A 20,779-nucleotide genomic window follows, 5' to 3' on the forward strand; every position below is an offset into this window, starting at 1 on the left:
ATTATAGAAGTCCTCTTGGAGATTTATGTTTGGTCTAGGTTCCCAACTAAACAACTTTTTCTAGTAATCTACTGCTATTTTCTGCATCCCTTTGTTATCACTAGTTGGACCTTCATCACCTTCCAGAACATGAATAACTTTTTTCCTCCTCCTTTGGTTAGCCACAGCCTGAAAATAAGCTATGTTCCTATCCCCTTCCAAGATGTCTCTATCTCTAGACCTTTGCCTAGCTTTAATTTCCTCTACATCCCAGACCTCATGTAACTCTTTAAGGATCTCATCCATCCTTATTCTATCACTATCAGATAAGTCTCCACTCTCAGCTCTTTCTTATCTCTTCTAAGGGCATCCTCTATATTCCTACTCCAGCCGCTGGCCAGTTTTCGAAATGTCCTCACCTTGTGCTGCCAGATATCCACATGCTTATTGCTATTACACCTGCTAGTCCAGGCTTTTACTACCAAATCTTTAAAATCAGGCTTGGTAATCCACCATTTCTTAAATTTAAAACCGCTACTTTTTGGCCTATGGTCAACATCAAAGTCCCACACCACAGGAGTGTGATCACTCCCCACCTAGGCAGCACCCTAGCACTTGCCAAAGGAGCATCTACAACCATAACCCTCAATTCCCCATAAATGTGTCACTGCCGCTATCTTGACCATGTACCACTGCCGATGGCAAGGGGTAGGGCAAGGCTAAGCGATGAATCTTCTCATTTTCGAGTTAAATTTATTAATAGTTTAGTTTTAGTAGAATACGGTGATGAATTGTGGTCCCTTTTGGTTGTCCGATGCAATATGCTGAACTTTTAATGTATGCTTTGTATGGATTTGGTTTTACGTGATCAACACTACATGAATTTGTATGGATATGGGGGTAAGAAATGAGGGGATGGTTGTAAACAACGAACATAAAAGGGGTGAACTCAAATTGTGTGTAGACATATAAGGGGCTAAATTAGGCAAATGTGGTTGTAAATGCTCTTATCGTTTTTTCATAGAGTGTCTTATCAGAAAGTATTCCAAGCCTCCAACCCAAGAGAACCGAACGGTTCCGGATGATAGACTACTCTTGGCGTAGTTATTTTACAAGGATCTTTACACCGCCAGCAGTACTGTAGCACCATTTATATGCGTCGCGCTGCCATTACACTCTTGAGATGAGGCTGCTACTTTATTCTGCGACCCTTGTCATCAAGCACACCAAGGGCAGGCAAAGCAATCCCAAGAACCCCCCCTGGATCATGTTCTTTCCCATCATTTCAGTAAAGTCGACCCTGCAGGCGCATGTTTTATGCATGCTGGATGAGCAGGCAGTCTGAACCAGTTATTAGATGCAGACATGAAGTACTTATGGAAAATCATCCCAACATTCTTCTCAAGTGACCTGGCAAATCTAATCTAACATGTGTACAGGTTTCAGTCCAATGCACAAGCCAGAAAGAAAGGCACTGAAAACGGCGTGCCACTGCGGTCCTGCTCGTGCAGATACAAGATGCTTTGTACTTCGTTGTTTTCATCGCCACGGAGGGAGAAACCTAATGCTCCCCTGTCGCTATAACACGGTAGTGACATTCTCCATAGCCATTACACTACTGGAAAAGCAGCAACCCAGTTCCAACCGGAAGGGGAATCTCTCTATCGTGAGCACATATATATTGTACTAGCCTAGCTTCTGGCTGATGACGCCCTGGATGGAGCCGACGAGCGCGAAGGCGCTGACGAGCAGGCAGACGGTGCTGAAGCCCTGGAGGACGAGCCACCTGGTGGACCAGCGGGGCACCTTCCGCTGGATGAAGTACATCTCCACGGGGAAGTAGATGGCCAGCGGCCAGAAGTTGAGCGCGCCCAGCAGCGCCAGGATCTCGTTGAAGTAGGGGAAGAAGAGCGCCACGGCCGTCGTGCTCGCCACGTACGCCGTCCGGAAGCACACCCGCAGCAGGTTCACCCTGTAGGGCGGCAGCAGCGGCACCTTCACCGTGTGGAAGTCGTTCACGAACCCGCTCCCCGGGTACCGCTCCGCGAAGTACCTGTCTGCGAACTGGTAGATCGGCTGGCTGTACACCTGCATTCGTTTTGTTTCGTATCAGTTCAGAGCTCTGCTCGTGTTTTTCATTTCATTCTGTAATAAAACCAGCCTGAAGAAGTTTCAGTTTCAGGGTTTTGGGTAGTAATAGTACCTGGTAGCCACCGAGCAGGTGGAGGATGATGCAGGCGTTGGCGAAGTCGATGAGCCAGTAGGGTTCGTAGAAGCCGAAGCCGGTGAGGAGGTTCCCCGGTGCGTCGTTACCGAAGGCGGCGTAGCCGAAGCAGCCACAGCAGAGGTAGAAGAAGGTGGTGACCAGGATGGAGATGATGGACGCCTTCTTCATCGTCTTGTTCTCAGCCGGTGGCGACTTGAGGGTGTCCTACAGTATGTATTGGCACATGCACGAGCGAAACAAAACAACGTGTCATTGTGCTCACTGGTTTACTGACAGTACTACCAAATAAGCAATTCTAAAAAGACAGGATGCTACTAAGGAGTGGACGTATTACCTGAATTTCTAGGAGGATCAAGGAGTACGGGTACGCGAACGCAATGTCGCCGATGGCCTGTGAGACGCGCCATACCTTGGCGAGAGGGGTTTTCATTGGGACACCCGTTATGCTTCCTTTGATGACACCGTTAGCTGAAGAACAACCGTGTCAGCTCTGTGTGATTTCAACGTTCATACTGAGATAAGCAACTACGTAATCTGACTGGCTGGCCGGGTCCGGGAAACACTTACAGATGGTGTTGGAGAGGCCAAGGCCGAGGCCGATGAAGGCGTAGGAGAAAGACATGACCGCGGCGAGGACGGAGAGCCACGCCATGTCGTGGAAGTCCGGTATGGAGGAGAGGAGGAGCTGCACACCCCCGAACATGAGCATGTAGTAGCTGCCGTCAAAGCTGCAGGGCGCGTCGTGCCCGTGAGCGTGGTAGCAGTTGGCCTTCAGAATCGCCCTGCAGCAAGCAAAACGATCGAATTAGTATGGCTGTAAACCGAACGCCACGACGTACCACGAGCACAAAATTAGTTCACTATAGTTTCTTGCTCGACCGACGCTGCAGTGCAACTGATGGATGACCGGCGAGGCGGCCAGGCGGCGGCTACCTGATGCTAGTGGCGGTGGTGATGATGTACGCAACGCTGCAGCCGTACAGACTCAGGTACTGCAGCGAGCCGCAAGCCCAGGTCTGCTTCTTGCCTGAGTACGTTGCCACAGTGATGCACCGATCAAATCACAATACCACAGCACAGGCACAAGCTCATGGAACGGAACAGGCTTTGCATGCTGAACTGCTGATGCTAGAGTAGTACCGAGGTAGAAGCGGACGGCGTCCATGTAAGAGCGGTTCCTGGGCCCCTTCTCGGCGTCCTGGCAGCGGTAGCAGTCGGAGAGGAGGGAGGCGGAGACGTAGGTGACGAGCGCGAAGCACAGCATGCACGCCGGTCCGGCCACCCACCCCAGCTGCGCCACGCCCCAGGCCAGCGACAGCACCCCAGACCCGATCACCGCCGTGATGATGTGCGCCGCGCACGTCCACGCGGTCCCTGCAGCAGCAACACCACGACAGGACACGCCGGTCGCCGGGCCAGCAGCAGCAGCAGCAGAGTAAGCAAACGAATAAGCAACCGCGCATCGCGTGTTAGGAGGAGGTGCCGCCATGCATACCGGTCCGGGGCGGGCTCCCGTCGTCGTCGCACCGGCCGTCGATCACCTGGAGGGAGTGCTGCACCGCCATTGCCCCGGCACCGCGCAGAGGCTCGCCCTAAGCCAAGATTCGCGCCGCTTGCCGGGGAAGAGACTGGGAAAATTAATGGGGTTCAGCCAAGAACCGCGGAGCTATACGGCGGCACACGACCGGAGCGAGCACGTAGCGGCTGTGGGTGTGTGGGTCCCGCGGGGACGTAGCGGGTAGGTTGCTCCTTTCTCAATCGGTTTTGACTGTCTGGTTCGTGGCGAGCGGGTGGAGAAGGAGCGGAGACGAGACGAGACAGACATCGCCATGCCGGTGAGCCTCCGCTGACCAGTGCGTGAATCTTTGGTGCCATCGCCATCGCGATTTTGTCCGCTTCTTTTGGACGCGGATCCCGTATTTTTTTCTCGAGAGCGAAAACCGCGGCGCCCCCTCCGTTGCCCGAATTAGTGAAGCCGGATCACTGGAGATATGCAGGTCAGCTTGGGCGAGTATCTGTGAATCTGATAAGAGTATCTTCTGTATCGACCGAAATGGGGCGGAAATGTTTTTTTGAAACAAGAATGTGACGGAAATGTGGATGCGGATATGATTGATCAAGGATCGCGGGATAAACTCTGGTGGATCCGGACCGGTGTAGTGATGGCGTTTGGATCTGAAGATAATCAGGGGCTATGTTTAGTCCGAAAACGCATGTGGGCTGGCAATGCCCGTGGAGCCGGTTGGTCCATTGAACTGCACCTCTAGGTAGGGCCGTAGGGGTTAGAGCATCTCCAGCGGTTCGACCTCCCAGAGCGTCGAAAAAGAGCAGTCTAGGGGTGCGCCGGCGATAAACTCGACGCTGGGGCGGTTCGGCACCCGGCCGTCACCCCAGGCGCTGATTTCGGCCCAATGTTCGGCCCAATTATGTCAAAAAACGGTTCGATATCGGTGTGAATCAGCCCATATTCGCGCGTGGTTCGCCGTGTTTCGGCGTGAATTTTCACATACAAATAGAAATTATTAGTTTGTCACATAGTTCGGCGTGTTTCATCACATAAATCAAATAGTTTAACAAATAGTTCACGCCGTCAAATAGTTCAACAAAATAGTTCAATACAAATTATATAGTTTAACAAATAAAAACTCAAGTTTCATCATCACGCGTCATTCCCGGCCTCGCCCTTGAGCCTCCATAAGTGCTCCATCAGATCGTGTTGCAGTTCTTGATGCACCTGTGGGTCTCGGATCTCCTGACGCATATTGAGGTAGTCAGTCCAGTTTGCCGGTAGCTGGTGATCAACTTGGACAAGAGGACCCTACTTGTAATATGGTTCAGTCAAACATTGGCTCTTCCTACTCGCTCTCGATGATCACGTTGTTCAAGATGACACAGCAAGTCATGATCTCCCACATTTGATCTTTTGACTAGGTCTGAGCAGGGAACCGGACAACAGCAAATCGAGATTGGAGCACACCAAATGCCCGCTCGACATCCTTCCTGCAAGCCTCCTGAACCTTCGCAAACCAGACGTTCTTGCCTCCTGGCACAGGGTTTGAGATGGTCTTCACAAATGTCGACCATCTCGGATAGATGCCATCAACTAGATAGTATCCCTTGTTGTACTGCCGTCCATTGACCTCAAAGTTCACCGGAGGAGAATGACCTTCAACAAGCTTGGCAAAGACTGAGGAGCACTGCAGGACGTTGATGTCATTGTGAGTTCCTAGCATCCGAAAGAAAGAGTGCCAAATCCAGAGGTCCTGTATGGCCACTGCCTCAAGCACCACACTGCAACCGCCTTTGGCGCCTTTGTACAACCCTTGCCAAGCAAATGGGCAGTTCTTCCATTTTCAATGCATGCAGTCGATGCTTTCAAGCATCCCAAGAAATCCTCTAGCTTCATTCTGTGCTAAGATCCGAGCCGTGTCTTCCGCATTGGGTGTTCGCAAGTACTGCGGTCCAAACACTGCCACCACTGCCCTGCAGAACTTGTAGAAACACTCGCTGGTGGTGGACTCGGCCATGCGCCCATAGTCATCGAGTGAATCACCGGGAGCTCCATATGCAAGCATCCTCATAGATGTCATGCACTTCTGGATCGAGATGAATCCAAGTGTGCCAGTGCAATCCTTCTTGCACTTGAAGTAGCCGTCGAACTCCCGGATGGAATTCACAATCCGGAGGAAAAGCTTTCGGCTCATCCGATAACGACGCCGAAATGTTTTCTCACCGTGCAATGGAGCGTCGGCGAAGTAGTCCGAGTAGAGCATGCAGTAGCCTTCCAGACGATGCCGGTTCTTTGCTTTCACCCGCCCAAGCGCCAAGCCACCTCGCCGCGGCTTTTCACTGCTCGCCAGCAGGCCAACGAGGGCGGCGAGCACCATGAGAAGCTCTTGCTCCTGGACGTCGGCGTGGGCTTCCTCATCCAGCAACACCGCGAGCGCCTCCTCATCTTCGAAGTCCATCACCGGGCCGGGCAATTCACCAAACACCTTGAGGGCGAGGTGGGCGCAAGCCCGCCGGTGTACAGGCCCTGCGCAGCCGGAACGCCGGAAAAGGTGACCGGACGGCGGCGAAGAGGCTGCCTCGACGAAACCCCTTCTTTTTCCCGGCAGGAGATGGCCCCCCTAGCTGCTGTGGGCGGTGGACGACGCCGGGATCGGCAGGGTGGCACAGAGTAGCGGCCGAGCACGGGGGGTAGGAGGCGAATCTGGGCGGATGGCTTGACTCTTCGCCTGCCAATGTGACCCTAGGAACGCTTTTCCCTTACGCCGGAGCCCCCGAACGCCCCCCAGTACGCCGGGTTCAGCCTGCGAGCGTCGGGCGCAAAAACGGGCCGAGCCGGCGGAATTCCGCGTCCTGGGGACGCGACTGGGCCATTTTTTCGGCGCCGACGCAAAAAATACTCCTGGGGAGGCCGTTCTGGGGACACGACTGAAGATGCTCTTAGGACCATACTCGAGCATAGAAAGACATTTCCGCGTGGGATGCTATGCTACAATTTGGCCGCAAGTGACTGCCCATGTCTATCACACAATCGCTTATGATCTTGTCTCCATGCTTTATAGTCAATGTGTCAATAATTATGCATGATCATGAAAATGCCACGGTGCTGTGTAAATGTTGAAGAATGCTTAAGAAAAATGGCTAAAGTAGCAATATAAATTGACACACAAGAGTATAAGGGCATCTTCAAAGCGGACCCACAAACCGCACGCATCCGTTCGAACCGTGGAAGCCATCAAACGCGGGCTTGTATTGATTCGCGGGACGGTCCGGACACGTTTTCTCCCACAAATTGGGGACAAAATGGGGGAGGTTTGCGGGAGTCCGGACACCTGAAACGTATGACTTCGACACCCCCGACCCACCCAACCTTCCACTGCGCCCCTTCTCCCCTTACTTTCCATCCGCACCCTCCACATCTATCGTCGTTGTTGTACCTCTTCGGCCGCCACAGAGACATGTCGGACGTCCGCAACCAGCACCGACACGCCCGCTCGTCTTTACGACGGAGATGTCCACCCTGGAGACATTTATATCCAGGTATACTCCCCCCGGTCGACTATCTTCATGGCGGACACCACGCTCAGCGGGTGTTCGATCAAATGCCATTGAGCTTTATTTTCAAATGCTATGTTGTTTTTTAGAGTACGAAAGGTGGTGAGCTACTCGACCATGGATGCTGAGTTGTTGTGCGATGTGTGGTTGGCCCTATCCGCGGATTTCATAGGCATGAGCAAAGGGGAGGCCTTCTGGCAGCAAGTGCACAAACATTTCACGCACGAAAGCACATTGCGTCCTACGACATGTACATCATTCAACCATGTAACGTGAGGTCATTATCGTATCGTTGGCACACTATCCAGATCAGCGTCACCAAGTTTTGCAACGTGGTTCGTTAGCTCGAGGCAAGGTGGCCATTGCACACGGCAGAGGATGAGATCATAAGTTTTGCTTCCTATTGCTCAACTTGTTGATTATTTATTCACTCAATGTTGGTCTACACATTATATGTAGCCCGCACATGCTGTCGTGGTGTAGCACAACACATGGGGACAACTATTTACGTGCATACGCTGTTAGATGAAGCTAAGGGTGAGTATGTGTGGAACGACATGATCCGTTGATGAAGAACTTGTTGGACATCCGAGATCTAGTCGAATTTGAAACATTGTTGTAATAGACTTAATTTACATGTTATGGTAGGGATGATTTATGCTATTTTCTATCTGAGTTTTGATGAATATCGGCTGTTTTGCATGAATTTCATCCGGTTTGTTTAAATGTGGATTGAAATGTATGCGGCTAGATGGCATCCTACAGCATCCATGCGCGCGGGCTGGCCCCCTTGTTCGCGGACGGATGCGGGAGGAAATTTGTGGATTGCTGTTAGAGATGCCCTAAGTGATTGATAAAATTTTTCGTGTCTGTTAAATGCTAGGTGCGACAATCACTTTTTTCATGAGGCGTGAGGCCAAAGGTCAGGACGGCATGGGGAGCGCTGGCGACGGCAAGGCCGAGCTGTGCAAAAGTGGAAGCTGGCGGGAGCGAGTCCAAAACTTGCCATGAGTGCGCGCGTGTGTGTGCACGCGGGAGAGAGGGGGGGGGAGGGGGGCGCTGGGGCGACAGCTAGCACGACGATGGGGGGAGGCCGAGGGGAAGGCGGGACGATGTGGCGACACGCGGCACCGCCCGCCGACCAAGGGGGGCGGAGGCCGGCGGTTGCACGGAGGAGAAAGAATATGAGGTTAAGAATGAACAGTGCCTGAATTATTTCTAGCCGTTGGATCAAGACCTAGTGGTCCTCAGAAAAGTGGCCGATGCAAACAACGTTTTCGGGTACCATATGGGCAGTCCCTTAAATTCTACGTATTTTACCCCCAAAAGAAAGTAAGACCTCTCGATTTGATGCACCTAACCAAATTTTAATTAAAAGTACGTACATACTTGATATCAATACCGAACAATTTTACTGAATTGGTACCATTTCCACGGTCACTCTCTTGCAAGCGCCATACTCAGGAACGTGCTAGTGGTCAGTTGGTCACTAGGAGGCGTCAGTCTTGGCTTGATCTGATAGAGTCCGAGTATTTGGACTTTCGGGGAGCCTACCGCTGCTAGTGCAAGCTTGCAGATATACATGCTGGGGTGGTACAGTAGGTTTTTCTGAACTGCTTTGTTGACTTGACGGTCCAAAAACAACCCTTCCGGCCAAATTCGGCACGACATTCTCGCGCATGCTAAGCACCAGATAGATCGTGACAACCCGGAGGCGACAAGTTGATAATGGCATCCAGGGAAAACGGCCAGAACGCCAGTGCGGGGAGAGAACACTGATGTGTACGTTGATGGAAATTGCAGAGCATTTTTTTTAGGCAAATTAGAAATTAGAAATTGTAGAGCAGACATTTGGAAACGGGCTAAGCTCCTACCGGCCCAATCCATAGTTGTTTACTTACTCGAGGCCACTTTGGGCCTGGAGATGGCCCAATCCATACATGCTGGGATGGCCTGTTTTCCTCAATAGAAAAAGAAAATGGGATGGCCCGAGGGTGGAACTGCGTGGCCGGCCTTTCTGGGGAGCCTGGTAGGCGAACGCGACGGTCGAAAAAAAAAAACAAGGCAGCAACCGAACACTCACTAGTCAGTACAGCTGAGCCACTCGCACTTAAAGAAAAGACGGCCGGGCCTATCTTGGCAAAAGGTGTAAAAAAACATGTGGTTTTGCAGAACGAGCGGCATGAAATGAGAAGAAAAGTAATGTACCTGAAGCTGATGGAAGCGGTGATGGTGTAGGCAATGCCGTAGCCGAACAAGGCTGTCTGCTGCAACAACTGGCACACCCACGCGCTGCCGCTACCTGGCAAATAATACAGCATGATTTTTTTCTGTCAGAAATGACCAGCCATTAGGAACTAAACTTTTCTCATTTGGAGTACTATAGTATACACCCTCTGTTCCTAAATGTGAGACGTTACGGCAGTTCAATTCAATTTAAGCTGCTAAAACGGCTTACATTTAGAAAGAGTTAATTACATTTTTAGTACATGAACTTGTACGGCAGGTACAAATTCATACATAAAGTTGAAAAATGTCACAAAATAGTACAATAACTTGCGTTGGAGGTACATTCACATACATTTCCGTCCAGGCTGTTATCTCTATTTACTTGACAAGTGAAGCCGTCGGTATTCGAACCAAAGAGACATAGAGAGGCTAGCCAGTGCACAAACTGTTACATGCTGTTTAATTTGTCATGGTCTCCTTCTTATATAATTGATAGAATTGTTCTTGTTCTTTCTTCATATAATTTTTGAAACCAAACCAGCGTGACTCCCGGTTCAGATTTTTACGGACGTACTACCCCTCTACTGGCTCATCAGCTGGTTTTTGAGGCACTATAAATTAGGATGTATTCTTTAGTGAGAGCATCTATAATCGGACCCTTCATACTTGCCCTAAACGTCCGGACGGGCTGCCTGGGCACTATCCGGATCAAAAAAGGCCACCCAACCGTGCTACCCATATCCGGCCAAAACGTCCGGACTGACCGGCACTCTCCAGATCAGGCCATATATGGGGGCGGATATGAGGAGTCCCGGACGCGCCTGGGCATGCCCGCCAAGTAGGACTGACCGCTGGTGTTCGCGCCAATTCGATCATATCGGCATCCCCTCTCCTTGCTTGAGCAACACTTTTCTCCTCTTTGTTCACCCTCCTCTGCATTGCCGTCACCGGACTTCCACCGGTATCGGTGCTCCGCCGCCATCCCAATTCAGTGCTTCGCCACCGGACGCCCCAACACACACCGTTGCCGACCAAGTTGCCGCCACCAGACGGCTTCCGGTACGTCAAACTCTCCCATATTTTCACCCCGCGCTCTACGTGTTTGATGAAATGCCTGAGCCGGTTTTTGATTCGTTTGGTCATTACTTCTCGTTCACGAATGGACTCGGAAAGGAAATCAGTAAACTTCGAAAATATCCTTCAACGGCTTGGTTTTTACCCCTGGTTTGTAAAAAAAAACACGCCTGGTTCAATGGACCAGTGAGCCAAACAATTGCTTGAAGCTAAAGTGTCGCTCGCGTGCGGTGCATAGTTTTTTATTCAGATCAATTTTCCTTCTGAAAGATATATAAAGTTACTATATCCATCTGAAGCAGTAAGAATCTGTAGCTTGTCGCGGACTCTCGAGTTTTAGTCTTGCGGGAGCAAAGCACAACTCTTCTTTATTTTTTCCTTCCTCTTTTCCCACTTACAATTTTTTTTTAAGAACATTTCCCACTTACAGGTGGGCCCCACACTTAGAGACCACGCAGAGTTAACAGGGAGATAACGACTAGGGACGGAAATGTATATAAATGTACTTCAAACACAAGTTGTTGGACTACTTTGTATCATTTTTCAACTTTATGTATGAATTTGTACGCACCGTGCAAGTTTATGTACTAAAAGTGTTATTAACTCATTTAGAAACTGAGGTGTACTGGAAACAAAAACACGGTGCTAATAGAGTAGGTTCCAACAATGTGGGCACATGTGTGTCGTTTGATTATGGCCGAACCAGGTGTGTGAACCAAGTTGGTGTCACAATCAAACTGGTGCGCCACGCGGCAGCTGCACATTCTCGGAAAAAAAGAGTCGGCGACTACCTTGCTTGCCAGTCCCGCTGCCGCTAGCCATAGCCAGCTGTCCTGCTCTCAGTCCCAAACACGAACTCGTGTACTGCGACCACCACGTGCCCCCAAGCCGTTTTCGTGCCCCTAATCGCGGGGAGGTTGGATTAGGAACGTGCGCGTCCACCACGTGCCCCCAAGCCGTTTTCGCGCCCCTTTTGACGTGCTCTCCGTGAGTCGAGTGAGCTCCATAGAATGCCTGGTCCAGCCGCGAGATTCACGAGCCTTCTTCGATAGATCTCTTATATCCAGTGGTGCTCGTCTCACCATGGGTGATCGATCGTCTACCACTAGTTATGATCGGCGTCTCAGAAGTAATGAAGATTATACGGTACAGAAACGCCATGGGTGACAGAGACAACAATGGCTGGATAGGTACCAGTCAGAGCAAGAGAAGCAGAACAGAGACGTGACTTCATAACCCCCCGCCCCCGCCCCCTTGTGTAACACATGTAGCTTTGTTTAATACCCTAAGAAAGGTACTGTATCTTTGTTTAATGACTTGATGCCCAATGTCTGGCTATGTTGTCTCTGTCAGACTGTCACTCAATCGCGGCGAACAGTGAGCGGATACAGCTACACGCTCATTAACTAAATTATCATCTTGTCTGAAGATTTGGATTAGGAACAGTCGGACAGGAAAAATGCCAACAAACGGAAAAGGACGGGCGGGACGTGGATTGCGTACCTAAGTTGCGCTCGACGGCGTGCGCGTAGGTGCGGTTGCGGTGCGGGCCGTGCTCCGGGTCCGGCGAGCGGTAGCAGTCGGCGAAGATGGTGGACTGCAGCGCCGTCACGGAGGCGAACACCACCATCATGCCCGGCCCGGCCACCCACCCCAGCTGCGCCATGCTCCACGCCAGCGACAGCACCCCGGACCCGATCACCGCCGTGATAACGTGCGCCGACGCCGTCCATTCGTTCCCTGCATTCCAATCCAATCCAATGGCACCGTCACGAGTCACAACACATCGGCGACCAAACGCATCGGGAGAGAAAGATCCAAAGAAATCGATCGATCGATCGATCGACGGGGATGAGGTTCGGTCCGGGCGGGGCGCTCACCGTTCCTGACGATGTTGAGATGGCGCTTCTGCCCGTCGGAGGAGATGAGAGGGGCCGTGGCATCGCCGCCTCCTTCGCCGAACGCCATCGTCGGGGAAATTCCGCTCCCTTCCCGGCCGGCCGGCGGAGAGCACGGAAGGGGAATCGTATCACGGAGACTCACTGAACTGATTGGAAAACTTGGCAAATGGTGGCTCGATCGGTCAGCTGTTATTTGAGGAGGCACTGATGCGGCGGTGGATCGAGAGGACGAGGAAAGAGGCTTATTGTACTAACGGGAATCGCATGCGCGAGAGGCTCAGCTGTGACTGGCTCCTTGAGTGTTCGCCGCGTGTAGGCCTGCACACTGGTGTGGTGAGGTGCTGCTACTTGGCGCCGCCTGATTGCGCTGTGGTCAATTCACACGGAGGTACAGCGGGGCACTCCGTAATTGCAGCGAATCTTTCAGGGCCAGTGGGCCCCAGATTGTATGCGGAAACCAAATTTGGTTTTGTGAATGTTACTATGTACAAAGCACAATCATTGCAGGACGCATGTTTTGTTCTTCGAACAATCGAGACAGGGATTGCAGCCGAGTATTCTGGATCTCTCCCGAACAAACCAGATTTACCGGGCAGTGGTAAACTGTTTGGCATTTTCTGAAATACACTAGACTTTGTGCATTTCCAAACCCTAGAACGGACACAGTATCCGTCCGCATGCACGCTCGGACATGTCCACGAGAGCGGGCATACAACCGCATACCTCGAATCGTCCGGACACATTTTAAACGAAATTTAAGCAAACCGCACGATTTTCATGAAAATCCGATGATTTCCATTTAAAAGTCTCACAAACCGCTTTTGTTTGGGAAGTTCAGGTCCTCCACAACCATGGACACCACAACCTCCTCGCTCACGAACTCCCGTAGATTTGGCTCTGCACTAGCGCTCATACGCGAGTAGGGCAAAGTTGTAGAGATGCTCCTCCTACTGACTAGCGCGGGCGGTGGCGCCAGCTTGTTGTCGGACGCCTCCTCCATCGTCGGGTCGTCGTCGCTCACCTCCGATGAGCTCATTAACAAGTCAGCCTCTATCGGTTGCGCACAATGGGCCTGCCAGCCGGCTGCAAGACCGGCTAACTAGTGCTTCAACTCCATCGAGAGGCTCTCCCATGTCGCTCTAGAGCTCACATTCATAGGGAAGGTGGAGCACGAAGGAGGAACATAAGCAGACGTGATGCGTTGCGGATCGTGACATGCATGACCACGTATAAAAAGCGGACACCGACCTGGCCAAGCAGCGAGTTGTGTTAATGAGGGCGTCGGAGTGGGTTTCTCGACCGCGCCGCCTGTTTAATGTCTGTAGGCGAACGGTTGTGCACCGATTTTAATGCGCTAGATAGTCATCATGATCCATCGAGTCACGTCTCCTCGTTAGTAAACATGGACGGAGTCCAGGATGCCGCGCGGGTGGCGCTCTAGGTCGGCTGGCCGCTCCAATGTTGGCTCCAGTGACTGGTCGGCTCTGCCCTGGGCTAGCATGAATCCGGCGCGAGGAGGTGTCGTCATGCGGGAGAGGGCGTGAACTTGATAGATGTTTTTGGGTCAAACTAGGGTGTTGGACGCGTACGTGATGGTTGTCTGGACGCCCGCAAACCTCCTCATAATTTGCGTCCGGTTTGCGGGATTTCAGACAAGTAGACAAGCAGACGTCATATACTATTTGTGTAAAATAGTATGTGTTTTGAGTCATAAATTTGCAAATTATTATTACATCATTTTCAAATTCGCGTCAACTTTGGTTTTTATGGTATATACCGAAACCATACCGAAATAATTTGGTATATACCGAAACCGAACCGTATTTTAATTTCATACCGTATTTACCGGAGTATTAATACCGTACAAACCGAAAAACAGTATAAACTGAACCATGTAAACCGAATAAACCGAACGCACAGGGTGAGTAGACGCGGTCCGCCGCCCGATGGGGTACTGTGTTGGAGATGCTCAAACTTGGCAAAGTGGTAGCGGGAGATATATAATGTAGTGGGCACTAATTTGTTTTAAATGATAACCCTGTCCTCTGCATGAAAATATGCACATAGCCATTTATTATTAAAAAAAATCTAGCGGTCGAACATTTTTTACCCTGAAAAAAGAATCCGAGGCCGCGTACCTCAGGGTAGTAGCTCCACCAGGAAACCATTAAGCTTATGGTAGAAGATAGAAACAAATGAAAAGTACACATCTCTAGGCCAAGCTTCAAGAAGGAAAACACCCCATGTACGCTGATGGTGACGAGTCCAACCATAGACCGGCCTTGGGATTTTTGTGCTCAAAGTCGAGCTTCGATCCACCACCTTCAGCAAGGACACGACACAGGCATTGACACAGCCTGATCAGAGATCTTGTGTTTTCACCGGAGTGCGCATACTCATCGTTGAAGCCACCTCCACAATCATGGTTTTGATAACCCATAAGTATAGGAGATCGCAACAGTTTTCGAGGGTAGAGTATTCAACTCAAATTTATTGATTCGACACAAGGGGAGCCAAAGAATATTCTCAAGTATTAGCAGCTGAGTTGTCAATTCAACCACACCTGAAAGACTTAATATTTGTAGCAACGTATTTAGTAGCAAAGTAGTATGGAAGTAACAGTAATGATGGCAAAAGTAATAGTAGCAATTTTGTAGTAATCGTAACAGTGGTAACGGAGAAGTAACGTAATAAGATCAATATGTGAAAAGCTTGTAGGCAATGGATCAATGATGGATAATTATGTCAGATGCAATTCATCATGCAACAATTATAACATAGGGTGACATAGAAGTAGCTCCAGTTCATCAATGTAATGTATGCATGTATTCCAAATATAGTCATACGTGCTTATGGAAAAGAACTTGCATGACATTTTTTGTCCTACCCTCCCGTGGCAGCGGGGTCCTATTGAAACTAAGGGATATTAAGGCCTCCTTTTAATAGAGTACTGGACCAAAGCATTAGCACTTAGTAAATACACGAACTCCTCAAACTACAGTCATCACCGGGAAGTGTCCCGACTATTGTCACTCCGGGGTTTGCCGGATCATAACACGTAGCATGTGACTATTGTTGGGAAACGTTGCAGAAAATAAAAAATTCTACGCTTCACCAAGATCAATCTATGGAGTTCATCTAGCAACGAGAGAGAGGAGTGCATCTACATACCCTTGTAGATCGCGAGCGGAAGCGTTAAAGAGAACGGGGTTGAGGGAGTCGTACTCGTCGTGATCCAAATCACCGATGATCCTAGTGCTGAACGGACAGCACCTCCGCGTTCAACACACGTACGGTTGGGGAAGACGTCTCCTCCTTCTTGATCCAGCAAGGGGGAAGGAGAGGTTGATGGAGATCCAGCAGCACGACGGCGTGATGGTGGAAGCAGCGGTGATCTCGACAGGGCTTCGCCAAGCTCAGTGAGAGGGAGAGGTGGTACGGGGGAGAGGGAGGTGCCAGGGACTAGGGTGCGGCTGCCCTTCCTCCCCCCTCTTTATATAGGGGGCCTAGGGGGTGCGCCGGCCCTGGAGATCCCATCTCCAAGGGGGGCGGCGGCCTAGGGGGGGGGACTTGCCCCCCAAGTCAAGTGGGGCGCCCCCACCCCCTAGGGTTTCCAACTCTAGGCGCAGGGGAGGCCCAAGGGGGGCGCACCAGCCCACTAGGGGCTGGTTCCCTTCCCCTTTCAGCCCACGTGGCCCTCCGGGATAGGTAGCCCCACCCGGTGGACCCCCGGGACCCTTCCGGTGGTCCCGGTACAATACCGGTGACCCTCGAAACTTTCCCGGTGGCCGAAACTGGACTTCCTATATAGAATTCTTTACCTCCAGACCATTCCGGAACTCCTCGTGACGTCCGGGATCTCATACGGGACTTCGAGCAACTTTCGGGTTTCCGCATACTAATATCTCTACAACCCTAGCGTCACCGAACCTTAAGTGTGTAGACCCTACGGGTTCGGGAGACATGCAGACATGACCGAGACGACTCTACGGTCAATAACCAACAACGGGATCTGGATACCCATGTTGGCTCCCACATGTTCCTCGATGATCTCATCGGATGAACCACGATGTCGAGGATTCGAGTAACCCCGTATACAATTCCCTTTATCAATCGGTACGTTACTTGCCCGAGATTCGATCGTCGGTATCCCAATACCTTGTTCAATCTCGTTACCGGCAAGTCACTTTACTCGTACTATAATGCATGATCCTGTGACCAACACTTGGTCACATTGAGCTCATTATGATGATGCATTATCGAGTGGGCCCAGAGATACCTCTCCGTCATACGGAGTGACAAATCCCAGTCTCGATCCGTGTCAACCCAACAGATACTTTCGGGGATACCCGTAGTATACCTTTATAGTCACCCAGTTATGTTGTGACGTTTGGTACACCCAAAGCACTCCTACGGTATCCGGGAGTTACACGATCTCATGGTCTAAGGAAAAGATACTTGACATTGGAAAAGCTCTAGCAAACGAACTACACGATCTTGTGCTATGCTTAGGATTGGGTCTTGTCCATCACATCATTCTCCTAATGATGTGATCCCGTTATCAACGACATCCAATGTCCATAGTCAGGAAACCATGACTATCAATTGATCAACGAGCTAGTCAACCAGAGGCTCACTAGGTACCTGTTGTGGTCTATGTATTCACACATGTATTATGATTTCCGGATAACACAATTATAGCATGAATAATAGACAGTTATCATGAACAAGGAAATATAATAATAATTATTTTATTATTGCCTCTAGGGCATATTTCCAACAGTCTCCCACTTGCACTAGAGTCAATAATCTAGTTACATTGTGATGAATCGAACACCCATAGAGTTCTGGTGTTGATCATGTTTCGCTCGCGGAGGAGGTTTAGTCAACGGATCTGCGACATTCAGATCCGTATGCACTTTGCAAATATCTATGTCTCCATCTTGAACATTTTCACGAATGGAGTTGAAGCGACGCTTGATATGCCTGGTCTTCCTGTGAAACCTGGGCTCCTTGGCAAGGGCAATAGCTCCAGTGTTGTCACAGAAGAGAGTGATCGTCCCCGACGCATTGGGTATGACTCCTAGGTCGGTGATGAACTCCTTCATCCAGATTGCTTCATGCGCTGCCTCCGAGGCTGCCATGTACTCCGCTTCACATGTAGATCCCGCCACGACGCTTTGCTTGCAACTGCACTAGCTTACTGCCTCACCATTCAAAATATACACGTATCCGGTTTGTGACTTGGAGTCATCCAGATCTGTGTCGAAGCTAGCGTCGACGTAACCCTTTACGACGAGCTCTTCGTCACCTCCATAAACGAGAAACATATCCTTAGTCCTCTTCAGGTACTTCAGGATATTCTTGACTGCTGTCCAGTGTTCCTTGCCGGGATTACTTTGGTACCTTCCTACCAAACTTACGGCAAGGTTTACATCAGGTCTGGTACACATCATGGCATACATAATAGACCCTATGGCTGAGGCATAGGGGATGACACTCATCTCTTCTATATCTTCTGCCGTGGTCGGGCATTGAGCCGAGCTCAATCTCACACCTTGCAATACAGGCGAGAACCCTTTCTGGGACTGATCCATATTGAACTTCTTCAATATCTTATCAAGGTATGTGCTTTGTGAAAGACCTATGAGGCGTCTCGATCTATCCCTATAGATCTTGATGCCTAATATGTAAGCAGCTTCTCCAAGGTCCTTCATTGAAAAACACTTGTTCAAGTAGGCCTTAATGCTGTCCAAAAGTTCTATATCATTTTCCATCAAAAGTATGTCATCTACATATAATATGAGAAATGCTACAGAGCTCCCACTCACTTTCTTGTAAACGCAGGCTTCTCCATAAGTCTGCATAAACCCAAACGCTTTTATCATCTCATCAAAGCGAATGTTCCAACTCCGAGATGCTTGCACCAGCCCATAAATGGATCGCTGGAGCTTGCATACCTTGTTAGCATTCTCAGGATCGACAAAACCTTCCGGATGCATCATATACAGTTCTTCCTTAAGATAGCCGTTAAGGAATGCCGTTTTGACGTCCATTTGCCATATCTCATAATCATAGTATGCGGCAATTGCTAACATGATTCGTACGGACTTCAGCTTTGCTACGGGAGAGAAAGTCTCATCGTAGTCAACCCCTTGAACTTGCCGATAACCCTTAGCGACAAGTCGAGCTTTATAGATAGTAACATTACCATCCGCGTCCATCTTCTTCTTAAAGATCCATTTGTTCTCTATCGCTCGCTGATCATCGGGCAAGTCTGTCAAAGTCCACACTTTGTTTTCATACATGGATCCTATCTCGGATTGCATGGCTTCAAGCCATTTGTTGGAATCTGGGCCCGCGATCGCTTCTTCATAGTTCGAAGGTTCACCGTTGTCTAACAACATGATTTCCAGGACAGGGTTGCCATACCACTCTGGTGTGGAACGTGTCCTTGTGGACCTATGAAGTTTAGTAGCAACTTGATCCGAAGTACCTTGATCATCATCATTAATTTCCTCTCCAGTCGGTGTAGGCACCACAGGAACATCTTCCTGAGCTGCGCTACTTACCGGTTCAAGAGGTAGTACTTCATCAAGTTCCACTTTCCTCCCACTTACTTCTTTTGAGAGAAACTCTTTCTCCAGAAAGGACCCGTTCTTGGCAACAAAGATCTTGCCTTCGGATCTGAGGTAGAAGGTATACCCAATGGTTTCCTTAGGGTATCCTATGAAGACGCATTTTTTCTGACTTGGGTTCGAGCTTTTCAGGTTGAAGTTTCTTGACATAAGCATCGCATCCCCAAACTTTTAGAAACGACAGCTTAGGTTTCTTCCCAAACCATAATTCATACGGTGTCGTCTCAACGGATTTAGACGGTGCAATATTTAAAGTGAATGTAGATGTCTCTAAAGCGTATCCCCAAAATGATAGCGGTAAATCGGTAAGAGACATCATAGACCGCACCATATCCAATAAAGTGCGATTACGACGTTCGGACACACCGTTACACTGAGGTGTTCCAGGCGGTGTGAGTTATGAAACGATTCCACATTTCCTTAAGTGTGTACCAAATTCGTGAATTAAATATTCTCCTCCACGATCTGATCGTAAGAACTTTATTTTTCGGTCTCGTTGATTCTCTACCTCATTCTGAAATTCCTTGAACTTTTCAAAGGTCTCAGACTTGTGTTTCATCAAGTAGACATACCCATATCTACTCAAGTAATCAGTGAGGGTGAGAACATAACAATAGCCACCGCGAGCCTCAACGCTCATTGGACTGCACACATTAGTATGTATAATTTCCAATAAGTTGGTTGCTCGCTCCACTGTTCCGGAGAACGGAGTCTTGGTTATTTTACCCATGAGGCATGGTTCGCACGTGTCAAATGATTCGAAATCAAGAGACTCCAAAAGTCCATCTGTATGCAGCTTCTTCATGCGTTTGACACCAATGTGACCAAGGCGGCTGTAACGCCCCGGATTCGATGCGCCAGGTGTCTGCCAGTTTTTCGCCTTCGTTGCCATGTCATTTGCTTGTGTGTTGCATTTTGCCATGTCATCATCTGCATTTCATCTGCATGTTTTTCAAAACTTGCATCCGTTCGGGTTCCGTTGTTCCTCTCCGTTGTTCGTTCGGAGTCCAGACACACTCGCACGCGCCCGCTGCACCTCCGAAATATTATTTTATAAGTGGCATAAAAATGTTCTCAGAATGGGTTGCAACTTGTCGTGCGGTCTTATTATAGTGTAGACAGAGCGCCTGTCAAGTTTCGTCGCATTCGGAGCTCGTTTGATAGCCCAATCATCAGTCATAGCGGCACTGTTGCCGGTTTATTCGTCGGACGTTTTCGGTCTCCGGAAATAGCCGCCGGGCTGCCTTCCTCCTCTTTCCTCTCAGCCCAACCCCTCTTCACAGCCCACCTGCAGCCACCTAAACCCCCCTCCGACCGGAACCGTGGGATCGCGATCGGAGGGTCCAGAAACGCCCCCAAACCCTCAAACCCTAGCTCCTTTCTATATATAGACGCCTTCCTTGCCATTTTTGGCCTCTACCTACCTCCTCCCTCAATTTCCGCGCAGCCAGCCACCTCCCACCTAGGTTCTGCCGCCGCCAGCCGCAGCCCGCCACATGGCGCCGCCACCGCCGCGCCCCGGACCAATCCGGGCACGCCACGTCACCCAGTGCGCCATTCCCCTCCACTCACGCGCCTCCACGCGTCCCCCATCCCCCTCCAGCGCCGCCGGCCACCCAGGCCCGTGGGGGACCCGCTGAAGCCCATCGAAGCCCGCTCGGGGCCCG

General features: G+C 50.2%; 1 protein-coding gene across 2 annotated transcripts; it reads right to left on the reverse strand.

Moving 5' to 3' along the window:
• Positions 1–1,353: 1,353 nt before the first annotated feature.
• On the reverse strand, positions 1,354–12,815 carry LOC123045722 (probable amino acid permease 7). Of its 2 annotated transcripts, XM_044468899.1 has the most exons (8): positions 9,479–9,542; positions 3,702–3,834; positions 3,347–3,580; positions 3,140–3,233; positions 2,774–2,988; positions 2,541–2,674; positions 2,183–2,410; positions 1,354–2,067 (listed from the first exon to the last, which is right to left on the reverse strand). In XM_044468899.1, exons 2-8 carry the CDS (start codon positions 3,769–3,771, stop codon positions 1,666–1,668), a joined length of 1,377 nt encoding a protein of 458 aa, XP_044324834.1. In that variant the 5' UTR covers positions 3,772–3,834; positions 9,479–9,542; the 3' UTR covers positions 1,354–1,665. The 2 variants fall into 2 exon arrangements, with proteins under 2 accessions (XP_044324834.1, XP_044324833.1); XM_044468898.1 differs by lacking the exons at positions 3,140–3,233; positions 3,347–3,580; positions 3,702–3,834 and adding exons at positions 12,077–12,313; positions 12,454–12,815 and having other exon boundaries at positions 9,479–9,572.
• Positions 12,816–20,779: the final 7,964 nt, after the last annotated feature.

The sequence above is a fragment of the Triticum aestivum genome, chromosome 2B, assembly GCF_018294505.1.
Source record: "Triticum aestivum cultivar Chinese Spring chromosome 2B, IWGSC CS RefSeq v2.1, whole genome shotgun sequence".
Taxonomy (NCBI): Eukaryota; Viridiplantae; Streptophyta; class Magnoliopsida; order Poales; family Poaceae; genus Triticum; species Triticum aestivum.